Genomic DNA, 12,823 nt, shown 5'->3' with positions numbered 1-12,823 from the left:
GCATCGAACAAGAATTAATTCAATAATTAGTTAAACAATGGGAGTTTGCAGAACAGCGAAAACTAAGCTGAAGCTATAAATGTGCACTGAAATATAAACACAAATTCTATGAAATTACGAAGAAAATTAGTTTTTGTATATATCTGATTTAATTTATGTACAAAAGCTGATTATCATGCCAAATATGTCATCATATGCTGAATGATTTTTGGTGCTGTGTTATAAGAAACAAAGATGATGTTGATTAATTGTATGAATAAAACAGTTTTTTAAAGATTTAATAAAAATAGTGACATTTTCAAATCCATTACCCCCAAAAATACGTGCATAAAATGTGGGAAAGTCAGCTGATTTTGTTGGTGCCTGCCCCGTAAGTGTGTGTTGGCGTATGAACAAGACCTAAAAGGATCATAAGACCAAACAGTCCTGTCAGAATCAAAGCTAAAAATGCGGGACATAATCTTTAGATTTGGGAAACCATATCAGATGGGTAAACAAGTAAAAAAAAAAAAAAAACGCTACTGTTCAGGGACTAGCACATTGCTTTTATATCAGTATTTTTAATAGGTTAATGTTTTTATTTGTTTTTTTCTCCTGTCTTTAAAAAAATGGTTGAAAAATGTACTTTGGTTTAATTTAAAATCTTATGCACTGGAATGTACTGTGTGTCATTTTGTTTTTGCTCTGACATAAAATGTTCTATATATACATGTTAAAGCTTTGCTTTGTGCAATATTTTCGTTCAGTTTCTCTTAGCGCTACCATCAAGCACAATCTCTCTTTGTGTGTGTGTGTGTGTGTGTGTGGTTGTGTTCAGATACAGCTGCATTTAACTGGCGACTCCTCCGCCTCCTCCACGTCGGCTCCAAAGAGTGTGAGGAGCTGCGGGTGAACCCTGGAAAATAAACAGGCCTGTCACTACATTTAAACATTACAAGGATTTATCTGAAATATGCACACATCCCTCCCTTTTTCTTCGAACCTCACGCTGTTCTGTTTATTCTTCTGACACTCTTTCTGCAGCTTTAAGAAGATGAATTAGGAATTTTCTTATCAAGTGCTGCTTATATAATGTTTGTAGTGCCTTAAAACAACACAGCCTGCGCTTGCACAGGTCATGTGAAGTTCAACCTGTGAAAGTATACAGTGGCTATCTTGACTACTGTTTTGCAAATAAATAGGAATTTGACTTATTCACTTATAAAATGGAAAGTTCTGACTTGGGCAACTTTTATGTTCGTTTTATGGTGCTTTTGCTCGTATAATCCGCATATCTGTGCATCCGTAGGCTTTAGAGTATGATTTTATAATATGTGCAACCTAAAAAACAACGACACTCAAAGTTGTATATTACAGTGAATTTACTATGGTTAAGAGTCTGTTTTTAGAGGCAACAGCTCCTTTTATCCATTGCGACATCGCTGTCATACACAAGCTCTAATAATGGAGTTCTGCTGTAAATTTGTCTTGATGATTGACTCGAGTGTCTCACCTGATCAGGAGTTCAGATGTGACCTCTAAGAGATCTCCGTCAATGTTCCAGGGGTATGTTCCTTCAGAGGAGATGATGGGCACTGTTTTTGAATCGCTCTCCTCATTCTCCTCCAAGACGTCTTCAGCCCAGCTTCCCTGAGAACGTGGACGCAGCCTCACAGCCTTTACAGTGTGTGTCTCGATAAAAGAGAAACCAAACTGCAGAAGGATACAGAAGCATTATAGAAGTCGTCCATATATATATATATATATATATATATATATATATACTGTATAGCAGAACTCTTCTGTCTGAGCTTTTATTATGTTTTATAATGTGCAGCTGTTTGCACTATTTATTTGAATCTGACTTATTTGAGGCTGTAGTTTAATGTAGGTCCACAAGGAGGCAGTGATGAACAACTGATCCTCTTCAGCCCGCTTCAGTGTGTGTGTGCGTGTGACCTGGAGTGAACTTGGATACAGAACCAGGCCAGGACTGGGCTTTCAACACATCATATTGTATATCCTTTTATTAAGATAACCGGGTATGTCTGTCAAATTCTTGCTTAGAAGTCATTATAATACCTCACTGCAGAGATCTTATGTAAGTACCATTTACTTATTTTAAAAACTATGCATATTAGTATTCTGTTGGAGTAATAATGGCTCTGACCCAGCAGTCATTTGTTCATCAACTGCATGATTTTTTTTTTTTTTTTTTCTGTTCTGTGTCTTTGTGATGAGTTCACATACAAATTGATTTGACAGTAAATCTCACAAAAACATGACCAGGTCACTTTCACCCGTTTAAAATAATGAAATTAATTTCTGTATAAAAGTTGAGCCTGTACTTAGAACCAGTATTTATTTATTTAAATGACATTTAAACAAAATCTCCCCTAAATTCTGATTATTGTAATGCATAAAGATGTTTTATATTTCAGTAATTTTTTAAAACCCATTATTATCAATGAGTTTCATCAGATTCTCATTACTTTACTACAGTACTTTTTACTGCATTCCATTTTTTATTTAAATCAGCATAAATCATAAATTAAAAGCCAGCACTACCATAATGTAATACAAATACCAAATGCTAAAATTTATATTTGCCATATATGTTATATGTATGTGATTTTTCTTGTGTTTTTGCACATAATTAAGCACATTTTCTCAACTTTTCTCAAATTCTCAACACTGTAATGTATCTTAAAGCAAGAGTAAACGTTTTTTGCATTTAAGTTTTTCCCTTTTTTGAGATGAATTCCCATTATACACAACTCATGTTCTCATGTAATATGTTTGCATTTTATTTCAGTGTAACTCAACGTAAAAAGATAATAATAATAATAATAATAATTCATTACATTTATATAGCGCTTTTCTAGGCACTCAAAGCGCTTTTTACATAGAAGGGGGGAATCTCCTCAACCACCACCAATGTGCAGCATCCACTTGGATGATGCGACGGCAGCCATATTGCGCCAGAACGCCCACCACACACCGGCTTATTGGTGGAGAGGAGACAGTGATGAAGCCAATCAGTATATGGGGATGATTAGGAGGCCATGATGGACAGAGGCCACTGGGCAAATTTGGCCAGGATGCCGGGGTAACACCCCTACTCTTTCGAAAGACATCCTGGGATTTTTTGTGACCACAGAGAGTCAGGACCTCGGTTTAACGTCTCATCCGAAGGACGGTGCTATTTTGACAGTATAGTGTCCCCGTCACTATACTGGGGCATTAGGACCCACACAGACCAGAGGGATAGCACCCCCTGCTGGCCTCACTAACACCTCTTCCAGCAGCAACCTGGTGTTCTCAGAAGGTCTCCCATCCAGGTACTAACCAGGCTCAGCCCTGCTTAGCTTCAGTGGGCAACCAGTCTTGGGCTACAGGGTGATATGGCTGCTGGATAGCCAAAAAGATGAACGAACACCATGATATATACGTAAATAGTTTACCTTTGAAATAATACTATACTGTATATATATATTTCCCATTACAGTAATGTTTTTTTTTTAGTCTTAATGGGTTAGAAATAGCCCATTTTCTTAATGCAAAGTGTAATTTCTTACATCTTTCTTTGATGTTGAGGCCAAATATGACCCAGACCTTTTTTCTCTTTGTGAGATTCAACCACTGTTAAAATGCACTTGACTTTCTACATTGCTTTCCTCATGTAAATGAAGTGAACGCACGCAAGCTCTTTTAAAATGGACAATGAAGGCCTAATAGTACAGCACAGAGACCCTGAAATTGACACAGCTTTGCTCTACGGCACAATGACAGGAGAGTGAAGTATAGCAGTAGGTCAGCACCGCAACATACACAGATTATTTATAGAATGTGGGTTAACAAACATCTCTAGATTGGATTGCTGAAGAAAAAAGAAGAGACAGGCTCTGAAATGGGCTAATCTGTATTAGCCTGAAAAGTGTTTTGTGGGAAGCTGACAATCAGTGACTAATTTGACTTGACAGTATGCTAATTCTGCTTAAGCTGTGGAGGTTGTTAACTCTATTTGCGTGGGCTGGATTTCCTGTGTATCAGGCTGATGTGAGTTAAGAAAGTTCTCTGGCTTCGCACAGGTGACCTCACCTGGTTGTTTGTGCTGCCGTATCTCTTCAAGTGCTTGATGAATTCTGACCTGGATGTGTTGTCAACAACTATTAGCGCCATACTGCCATTGTTCAGCCTGTGGAAGACAGAAAATGTTCACATTTATTGTGCTTAGGTGTAACATTTGTTAATGCAAACTATTACTTATGTGCCTGTCATGTATGGAGAGAACACTGAGTCCGCGGCAAACATCATGATGAGAAAGCAAATTCAACATTATAATAAGCCCATACACTTTTCATATGGTTAAGAGGTAATGAGAATTGTATAAACCAGTTTCTATTTTGTTTTACCACAGGTCTATAAATATATGTGAAGCACACTTGGACTGTCCCATATCTACACATCAGTGGACAATGTAAATGGGAGCTTCAAGGTAAGAAATATGTCCAGACAGAATTAGAGTTCCACTAAATTCAAAACTGCCATCCTCGATATTTAACATCTGAGGGAGAGTAAATGATGACAGAATTCTCATTTTTGGATGAACTATCCCTTTATTTCAAAATATATTCTCAGAAAGAAAAGCTGTAGTCTGAAAGAGCTCTGCGACCATCGCAATGCAACCAAACTAAATCGGTCCCACCATGTTCAATCAAATTGTCTACATTGCGAGGACCTGAAAGCTTTGTTACTGTTAAAGGGATAGTTCACCCAAAAACGCTCTGTCATTAATTACTTCTAGTGAATGTATCGTGTTTAAAGGACCTTTAGATATTTTTAGAGCAGAAACGAACGAATGATTTCTTGCAATGAGAACCCTGTGACCCCCACTAAAGATGGTGCTTACGAGAAGCTGAGCTTAACTTGTGTCGCTCTCTAAATATAGGAAGGAGAGGGGGTTGTTGAGGCCCGTGGACAGATGCTCAGGCCTTAAGTCTAACCAGCCACTCCCTTTAATCAGAGTAATTATGTGCTGATTAGTCCAGTTAGGTGGCTTTGACCTTAGGAGTCTGATCCAAACACTGATTCCAATCTTCAGGATTACGTTGGCCTAGTCTACCCGGCTTCACACTCAAGAAACGCCCACGACATGGGCCAGAAAACAAGTTTGAAGACTCAGTTGGCCTTGCATGTTGCTGACACACTGACCTGGTCTCAAGGATTTACAGTCCACACAGACATCAGCTACTGAGCCCATCTTACTTGCTTTTAGGGCATATTCTGAAGGATTGAGGCCAGTGCTTAGTTTGTACATTATAAGGTCTCAGAACAAGATTTGGTTACAGATTTGGGAGATGTGTTTAACAGAATCGCCACTGCAAGCGTCATGACAAGAACTAACATCACTCCTGCTGTATTAATGAAATTGTTCACCCAAAAATGAAAATTCTTTCTTGAATTACTCACCCTCACAACGTTCCAAACCCGTAAGACTTTCATTCATCTTCGGAACATAAATGAAGATATTTTTGATGAAATCTGAGAGCTTTCTGTTCCTCCATTGACAGCTACACAACTACCACTTTGACGCTTCATAAAGTTCATAAAGAGACCATAAAACTAATCCATATGAATAGAGCGGTTTAGTCCACATTTTCAGAGACTTGATCGCTTTATATGATGAACAGATTGAATTTATGCTTTTATTCAACATTGATCAGCGCACATAAACAGAAGCTCAACTGAACAAACCTCATTGGTTCTTACAGAAGCTCAAGGGTGCTGTGTAACACGAGAACGAACCTCATTGGTTCTTACAGAAGCTCAAGGGTGCTGTGTAACACAAGAATGAACCTCATTGGTTCTTACAGAAGCTCAAACGTGCTGCGTAACACGAGAATGAACCTCATTGGTTCTTACAGAAGCTCAAACGTGCTGCGTAACACGAGAATGAACCTCATTGGTTCTTACAGAAGCTCAAGCGTGCTGCGTAACACGAGAATGAACCTCATTGGTTCTTACAGAAGCTCAAACGTGCTGCGTAACACGAGAATGAACCTCATTGGTTCTTACAGAAGCTCAAACGTGCTGCGTAACACGAGAATGAACCTCATTGGTTCTTACAGAAGCTCAAACGTGCTGCGTAACACGAGAATGAACCTCATTGGTTCTTACAGAAGCTCAAACGTGCTGCGTAACACGAGAATGAACCTCATTGGTTCTTACAGAAGCTCAAGTGTGCTGCGTTACACGAGAATTAACCTCATTGGTTCTTACAGAAGCTCAAACGTGCTGCGTTACACGAGAATGAACCTCATTGGTTCTTACAGAAGCTCAAACGTGCTGCGTAACACGAGAATGAACCTCATTGGTTCTTACAGAAGCTCAAGTGTGCTGCGTTACACGAGAATGAACCTCATTGGTTCTTACAGAAGCTCGAGCGTGCTGCGTAACACAAGAATGAACCTCATTGGTTCTTACAGAAGCTCAAACGTGCTGGGTAACACGAGAATGAACCTCATTGGTTCTTACAGAAGCTCAAGTGTGCTGCGTTACACGAGAATGAACCTCATTGGTTCTTACAGAAGCTCAAACGTGCTGCGTAACACGAGAATGAACCTCATTGGTTCTTACAGAAGCTCAAACGTGCTGCGTAACACGAGAATGAACCTCATTGGTTCTTACAGAAGCTCAAGCGTGCTGCGTAACACGAGAATGAACCTCATTGGTTCTTACAGAAGCTCAAACGTGCTGCGTAACACGAGAATGAACCTCATTGGTTCTTACAGAAGCTCAAGTGTGCTGCGTTACACGAGAATGAACCTCATTGGTTCTTACAGAAGCTCGAGCGTGCTGCGTAACACGAGAATGAACCTCATTGGTTCTTACAGAAGCTCAAACGTGCTGCGTAACACGAGAATGAACCTCATTGGTTCTTACAGAAGCTCAAACGTGCTGCGAAACACGAGAATGAACCTCATTGGTTCTTACAGAAGCTCGAACGTGCTGCGTAACACAAGAATGAACCTCATTGGTTCTTACAGAAGCTCAAGCGTGCTGCGTAACACGAGAATGAACCTCATTGGTTCTTACAGAAGCTCGAACGTGCTGCGTAACACGAGAATGAACCTCATTGGTTCTTACAGAAGCTCAAACGTGCTGCGTAACACGAGAATGAACCTCATTGGTTCTTACAGAAGCTCAAACGTGCTGCGTAACACGAGAATGAACCTCATTGGTTCTTACAGAAGCTCAAACGTGCTGCGTAACACGAGAACGAACCTCATTGGTTCTTACAGAAGCTCAAACGTGCTGCGTAACACGAGAACGAACCTCATTGGTTCTTACAGAAGCTCAAACGTGCTGCGAAACACGAGAATGAACCTCATTGGTTCTTACAGAAGCTCAAACGTGCTGCGTAACACGAGAATGAACCTCATTGGTTCTTACAGAAGCTCAAACGTGCTGCGTAACACGAGAACGAACCTCATTGGTTCTTACAGAAGCTCAAACGTGCTGCGTAACACGAGAACGAACCTCATTGGTTCTTACAGAAGCTCAAACGTGCTGCGAAACACGAGAATGAACCTCATTGGTTCTTACAGAAGCTCAAACGTGCTGCGTAACACAAGAATGAACCTCATTGGTTCTTACAGAAGCTCAAACGTGCTGCGTTACACGAGAATGAACCTCATTGGTTCTTACAGAAGCTCAAACGTGCTGTGTAACGCGAGAATGAACCTCATTGGTTCTTACAGAAGCTCAAACGTGCTGTGTAACACAAGAATGAACCTCATTGGTTCTTACAGAAGCTCAAACGTGCTGCGTAACACGAGAACGAACCTCATTGGTTCTTACAGAAGCTCAAACGTGCTGCGTAACACGAGAACGAACCTCATTGGTTCTTACAGAAGCTCAAACGTGCTGCGAAACACGAGAATGAACCTCATTGGTTCTTACAGAAGCTCAAACGTGCTGCGTAACACGAGAATGAACCTCATTGGTTCTTACAGAAGCTCAAACGTGCTGCGTAACACGAGAACGAACCTCATTGGTTCTTACAGAAGCTCAAACGTGCTGCGTAACACGAGAACGAACCTCATTGGTTCTTACAGAAGCTCAAACGTGCTGCGAAACACGAGAATGAACCTCATTGGTTCTTACAGAAGCTCAAACGTGCTGCGTAACACAAGAATGAACCTCATTGGTTCTTACAGAAGCTCAAACGTGCTGCGTTACACGAGAATGAACCTCATTGGTTCTTACAGAAGCTCAAACGTGCTGTGTAACGCGAGAATGAACCTCATTGGTTCTTACAGAAGCTCAAACGTGCTGTGTAACACAAGAATGAACCTCATTGGTTCTTACAGAAGCTCAAACGTGCTGTGTAACACGAGAATGAACCTCATTGGTTCTTACAGAAGCTCAAACGTGCTGCGAAACACGAGAATGAACCTCATTGGTTCTTACAGAAGCTCAAACGTGCTGTGTAACACGAGAATGAACCTCATTGGTTCTTACAGAAGCTCAAACGTGCTGCGTAACACGAGAACGAACCTCATTGGTTCTTACAGAAGCTCAAACGTGCTGCGTAACACGAGAACGAACCTCATTGGTTCTTACAGAAGCTCAAACGTGCTGCGTAACACAAGAATGAACCTCATTGGTTCTTACAGAAGCTCAAACGTGCTGTGTAACACAAGAATGAACCTCATTGGTTCTTACAGAAGCTCAAACGTGCTGTGTAACACGAGAATGAACCTCATTGGTTCTTACAGAAGCTCAAACGTGCTGCGAAACACGAGAATGAACCTCATTGGTTCTTACAGAAGCTCAAACGTGCTGCGTAACACGAGAATGAACCTCATTGATTCTCGCACGTCAAGCGCACATGCTTGAGCTTCTGTTTACCACAACTGATGTGTGTGTTGATGAATGTTTATATGTGAATAAAAGCATGCATTCAATCAGTTCATCATATATAGAGATCGAATCTCTTCAGAAAACTTGGACTAAACCGCTCAATTCATATGGATTCGTTTTATGATCTCTTTATGAACTTTATGAAGCGTCAAAGTGGTAGTTGTGTAGCTGTCAATGGAGGAACAGGAAGCTCTCAGATTTTATCAAAAAGATCTTCAGTTGTGTTCTGAAGATGAACGAAAGTCATACAGGTTTGGAACGACATGAGGGTGAGTAATTAAGGACATTTTTGGGTGAACTAACCCTTTAACAGTAACAAAGCTTTCAGGTGCTCGCAATGTAGACAATTTGATTGAATATGGTGGGACCGATTTAGTTTGGTTGCATTGCGATGGTCGTTTATAGTTTAGATTGAGTAGAACAGGTGCGTTGATAAAGCAACACTAGTGCTGGCGAGTTTCCTAATGACGTTTATTATGGCAAATGGAAATCAGATCCTTTTGCTAACAAGGAAGATTTTAAAAACAGGTGAGAAGGATTATTTACAGCTTGTGTTCGTGCATGCAAATGTGCCATAATAAGAATGACTGGTGGCTGCATCATGACTTATTGGTTTCCTTTTTTAAGGGATATTGCAAGTTATTAATGAAACATATTTGCAGGTTAAAGCATTTATTTCAGAGGTGTTCAGTAGAAGAAGATGTAGATGGATCTAATTGTGTTGGCACCAGATTTAGCTTGTTCTAGTCAACACAAAATGAAAGTTGATGCTATTTACTATCATAATGCACATTGCTGGTCTTATTTTGCATAATCGTTCTGTCATTCCAAATAAAATGTCTGTCTGTAATTCTTCATAAAAAAGATTTCAGATCTCAATTTGGAAATCAGATCAATTTATGATGTACACTGCCATTCAAAAGGTTAAGGTCAGTAAGCAGTCACTCATACTAGCCACCTTGGTGGGTTTAAATTTATATATAATATATACATTTTTGTCAAAAGTGTTGTCAAAAATATAGATTTTTCAATACATACTGTATCTATACTGAAATATCTGAAATTCTTCCAATACTCATTTTCCTCAGAATAGATGATACCAGCTGCGGTTTCTCACTCTCTCATCTCTCCGACAGTGAGTTGACACACAAACCCGCCTCCCCTCACTCACTCCTTTCATTTGCTCCGGACGAATATTTTTGGTGTTGCAGGGCTTAAATTTCGGCGTGGGATTGCACTTATTGTGCATAACTTTACTCATTCCCGCAGATTTTGTGCTATCACCCAAAGTGCGTGCACATAAAGCCGCCTCTCGGTACTACATTTAGTTCTTTTTCGCTGCTTATTGCGCTTAAACAGTCAAATACACACAAAATAATGTCAAAATGCTGGTCTTGGTGGGTATTCACGTAAACACAGTCAGTTATGTTTTAAATGAACGTAAACAGTTGAGAAAGAAAACGTAGTATAATGGATTCATGACCGCAGCCTTATATACCAAATTATGAGATAGCAGAAGAATATCAGGTAACGCTTCCTTTTACAGTACAGAACTACGTGTACTTACAGTGTACTTACCTAGAAAGTACTGGCTAATATAAGGTAAGTACATGGGTTAGGGGTAGGTTTAGGGTTAGTGCCTAGTTATTACCCAGTAATTATAATTACTATAATAAGTACATAGTATGTACATGGGTAACAGGACTGTAAAAGGAAGCGTTACCGAATATCAATATGGCAGTTTTTCTCAATGGTATCGATGTCAAATTTGTGGCCAGTGAAAATGCTGAGTGGCAAGTAACTTGGAAAACTACTAGCCACAGCTGCTGGAGAGCAAAAAAGTTAATGTTAAGCCCTGTGTTTTTAAAAGAAATGAATACTTTAATTCAGTAAGGATGCTTTAAATGTATCAAAAGTGACAAACACTTGTACATTTTTACAATAACATTTCTATATTTAATTAAATGCAGTTCTTTTGAACTTCCTATTAATAAAAGAATCCAGTTGTATCACAAGAAAAAAAATCAGCATCTTAGAATGATTTCTAAAGGATTATGTGACAAATTCAGCTCTGTCATCACAGGAATAGATTTCATTTTAAAATGAATTAAAATAGAAAACAGTTATTTTAAAAAATGGAATAATATTTCACAATATTAATGTTTTTACTCTGTTTTTAATTAAATAAATGCAGCCTTGGTGAGCATAAGATACTTTTTCAAAAACTAAAATTTACTGACCACAAACTTTTGAATGGTAGTGTATAAAATCAAGCCATGCCAATATTCATCATGTTATTTATCATATATCCTTATGAAAGTAAAATGTGTTGCATTTTGGAAGGATGTTGTCAGTTTGCTAATGAGCGGATTGAGGTAGAGTGGAAGAGGTTCTGACCTGGTGTTTGGAGCCAGGCCCCTGGGGGCCATTGAACACAGGCAGGGAATAGCCATGATGCTGATATTCAGGTACAGGCCGTGTCTGGTCTGCCAGGAGTCACCCTCACCTATTAAAACAGAGAGAGTTTTTCCATGTGTAAATAGTACTCATACTGTTGGTGCACTTGCATGTTTTTAATGTGAAAGCAGATCATAGAATAGGAGCTGGTCCTTGAGCAGCGACCTGGATGATTTTTCTAAATGGTCAGGTATGATGGCGCTTACTTTTTTGACTATTACATTACATTATATTATATGATATGCCTATTATGTTTAATGATGATTCCTTTTGGACTATTATGCCTATATATTTTTTTGACTATTATATTATATGCAAATTATTTTTAATGACACTTTTTGTCTACTACAATATTACAATGCAATACAATACAATAGGTAACACTTTATAATTGGTTCCATTTGTTAACTACATTAACATGAACTAACAATGAAAAATACTTCTAAACCATTTATTCATCTTGGTTAATGTCCTTTTCAACATTAAATAATAAATTATTAAAACCAAAAGTTGTTATCTGTTTATATTATGTAATGGACCTGAGCTAACATGAACTAAGCTTTAAACAATGTACACTTGTAAATAATATTAATAAAGAAGTATAAATACTGTAGAAAATGTATTGCTCATTGTTAGTTTATTTTAGAAATTATTGTAAAGTGTTACCATAATATATTATATTATATGTCTATTTTTTTTTCAGTGCACTGCATTGTCATCCAGACCACTGCTGAACATTGGAGCATTGGAACATGTAACTTTTCTCAGCGCTGATGGAGATGGACCATATGAACCAATCAAAGTCATTTGTGATAACAGGAATAAAAATAAAAAACATATATTTTTCAGATTTGTAGTGTATGGAAAGTGTATCGCCACGGAAAAAAACAATTTAAAAGATATTTGTGACTTTTTATCTCACACTTCTGACTTTTTTTCTCTCTACTACTTGCGAGTTTACATCTGCAATTCTGACTTTTCTCAGAATTATGAGATATAAACTTGCAATTGCGTTACAAAGTCAGAAATGCGAGATATAAACTCGCAATTCTGAGAAAAAAAGTCAGCATTTGCGAGTTTATATTTTGCAATTCCGACTTTATAACTCACAATTGAGAGGTTTATATCTTGTAATTCTGACTTTATAACTCGCAACTACACGTTTATAGCACGCAATTCTGAATTGCAAGATCGCAATTATGAGAAAAAAAGTCAGAATTGTGATTTAAAAGTCGCAATTACCTTTTTTATTATTTTATTGAGTGGTGGAAACAGGCTTAAAATAGTATTGTGTTTGAATGTCCAGTCTCCAATAAAAAGAAAAAAGAAAAAAGAAAACTAGGCCTATCTGAAAGCAGCCCAATGGAGAATTCAGCTTTTAATTCGGCCGGTAAACACCCCCTTGAGGAACAACCCCTTTGTTTCTCATAGGAAACACTTAATAGCCGAGAGCTGATTT

At 38.5% G+C, this 12,823-nt stretch overlaps 1 protein-coding gene and 1 pseudogene across 1 annotated transcript in view; both read right to left on the bottom strand.

The window, feature by feature from the left end:
- Positions 1–572: 572 nt before the first annotated feature.
- cerkl (ceramide kinase-like) overlaps positions 573–12,823 on the bottom strand; it is a 96,594-nt gene continuing 84,343 nt past the window's right edge. The window contains exons 10-13 of the mRNA XM_056265641.1: positions 11,305–11,413; positions 4,081–4,177; positions 1,493–1,692; positions 573–895 (exon numbers count right to left, since the gene is read on the bottom strand). Coding sequence (XP_056121616.1) covers positions 814–895; positions 1,493–1,692; positions 4,081–4,177; positions 11,305–11,413 — 488 coding nt within the window. The 3' untranslated portion in view covers positions 573–813. The remainder of the gene's footprint in view (positions 896–1,492; positions 1,693–4,080; positions 4,178–11,304; positions 11,414–12,823) is intronic.
- On the bottom strand, positions 3,279–3,395 carry LOC130100305 (5S ribosomal RNA; annotated as a pseudogene).

This window comes from Rhinichthys klamathensis, unplaced genomic scaffold (genome assembly GCF_029890125.1).
Source record: "Rhinichthys klamathensis goyatoka isolate OS25496 unplaced genomic scaffold, OSU_Roscu_1.1 h1tg000237l_1, whole genome shotgun sequence".
Lineage (NCBI taxonomy): Eukaryota > Metazoa > Chordata > Actinopteri > Cypriniformes > Leuciscidae > Rhinichthys > Rhinichthys klamathensis.
This window is presented reverse-complemented; position numbering and strand designations above follow the sequence as displayed.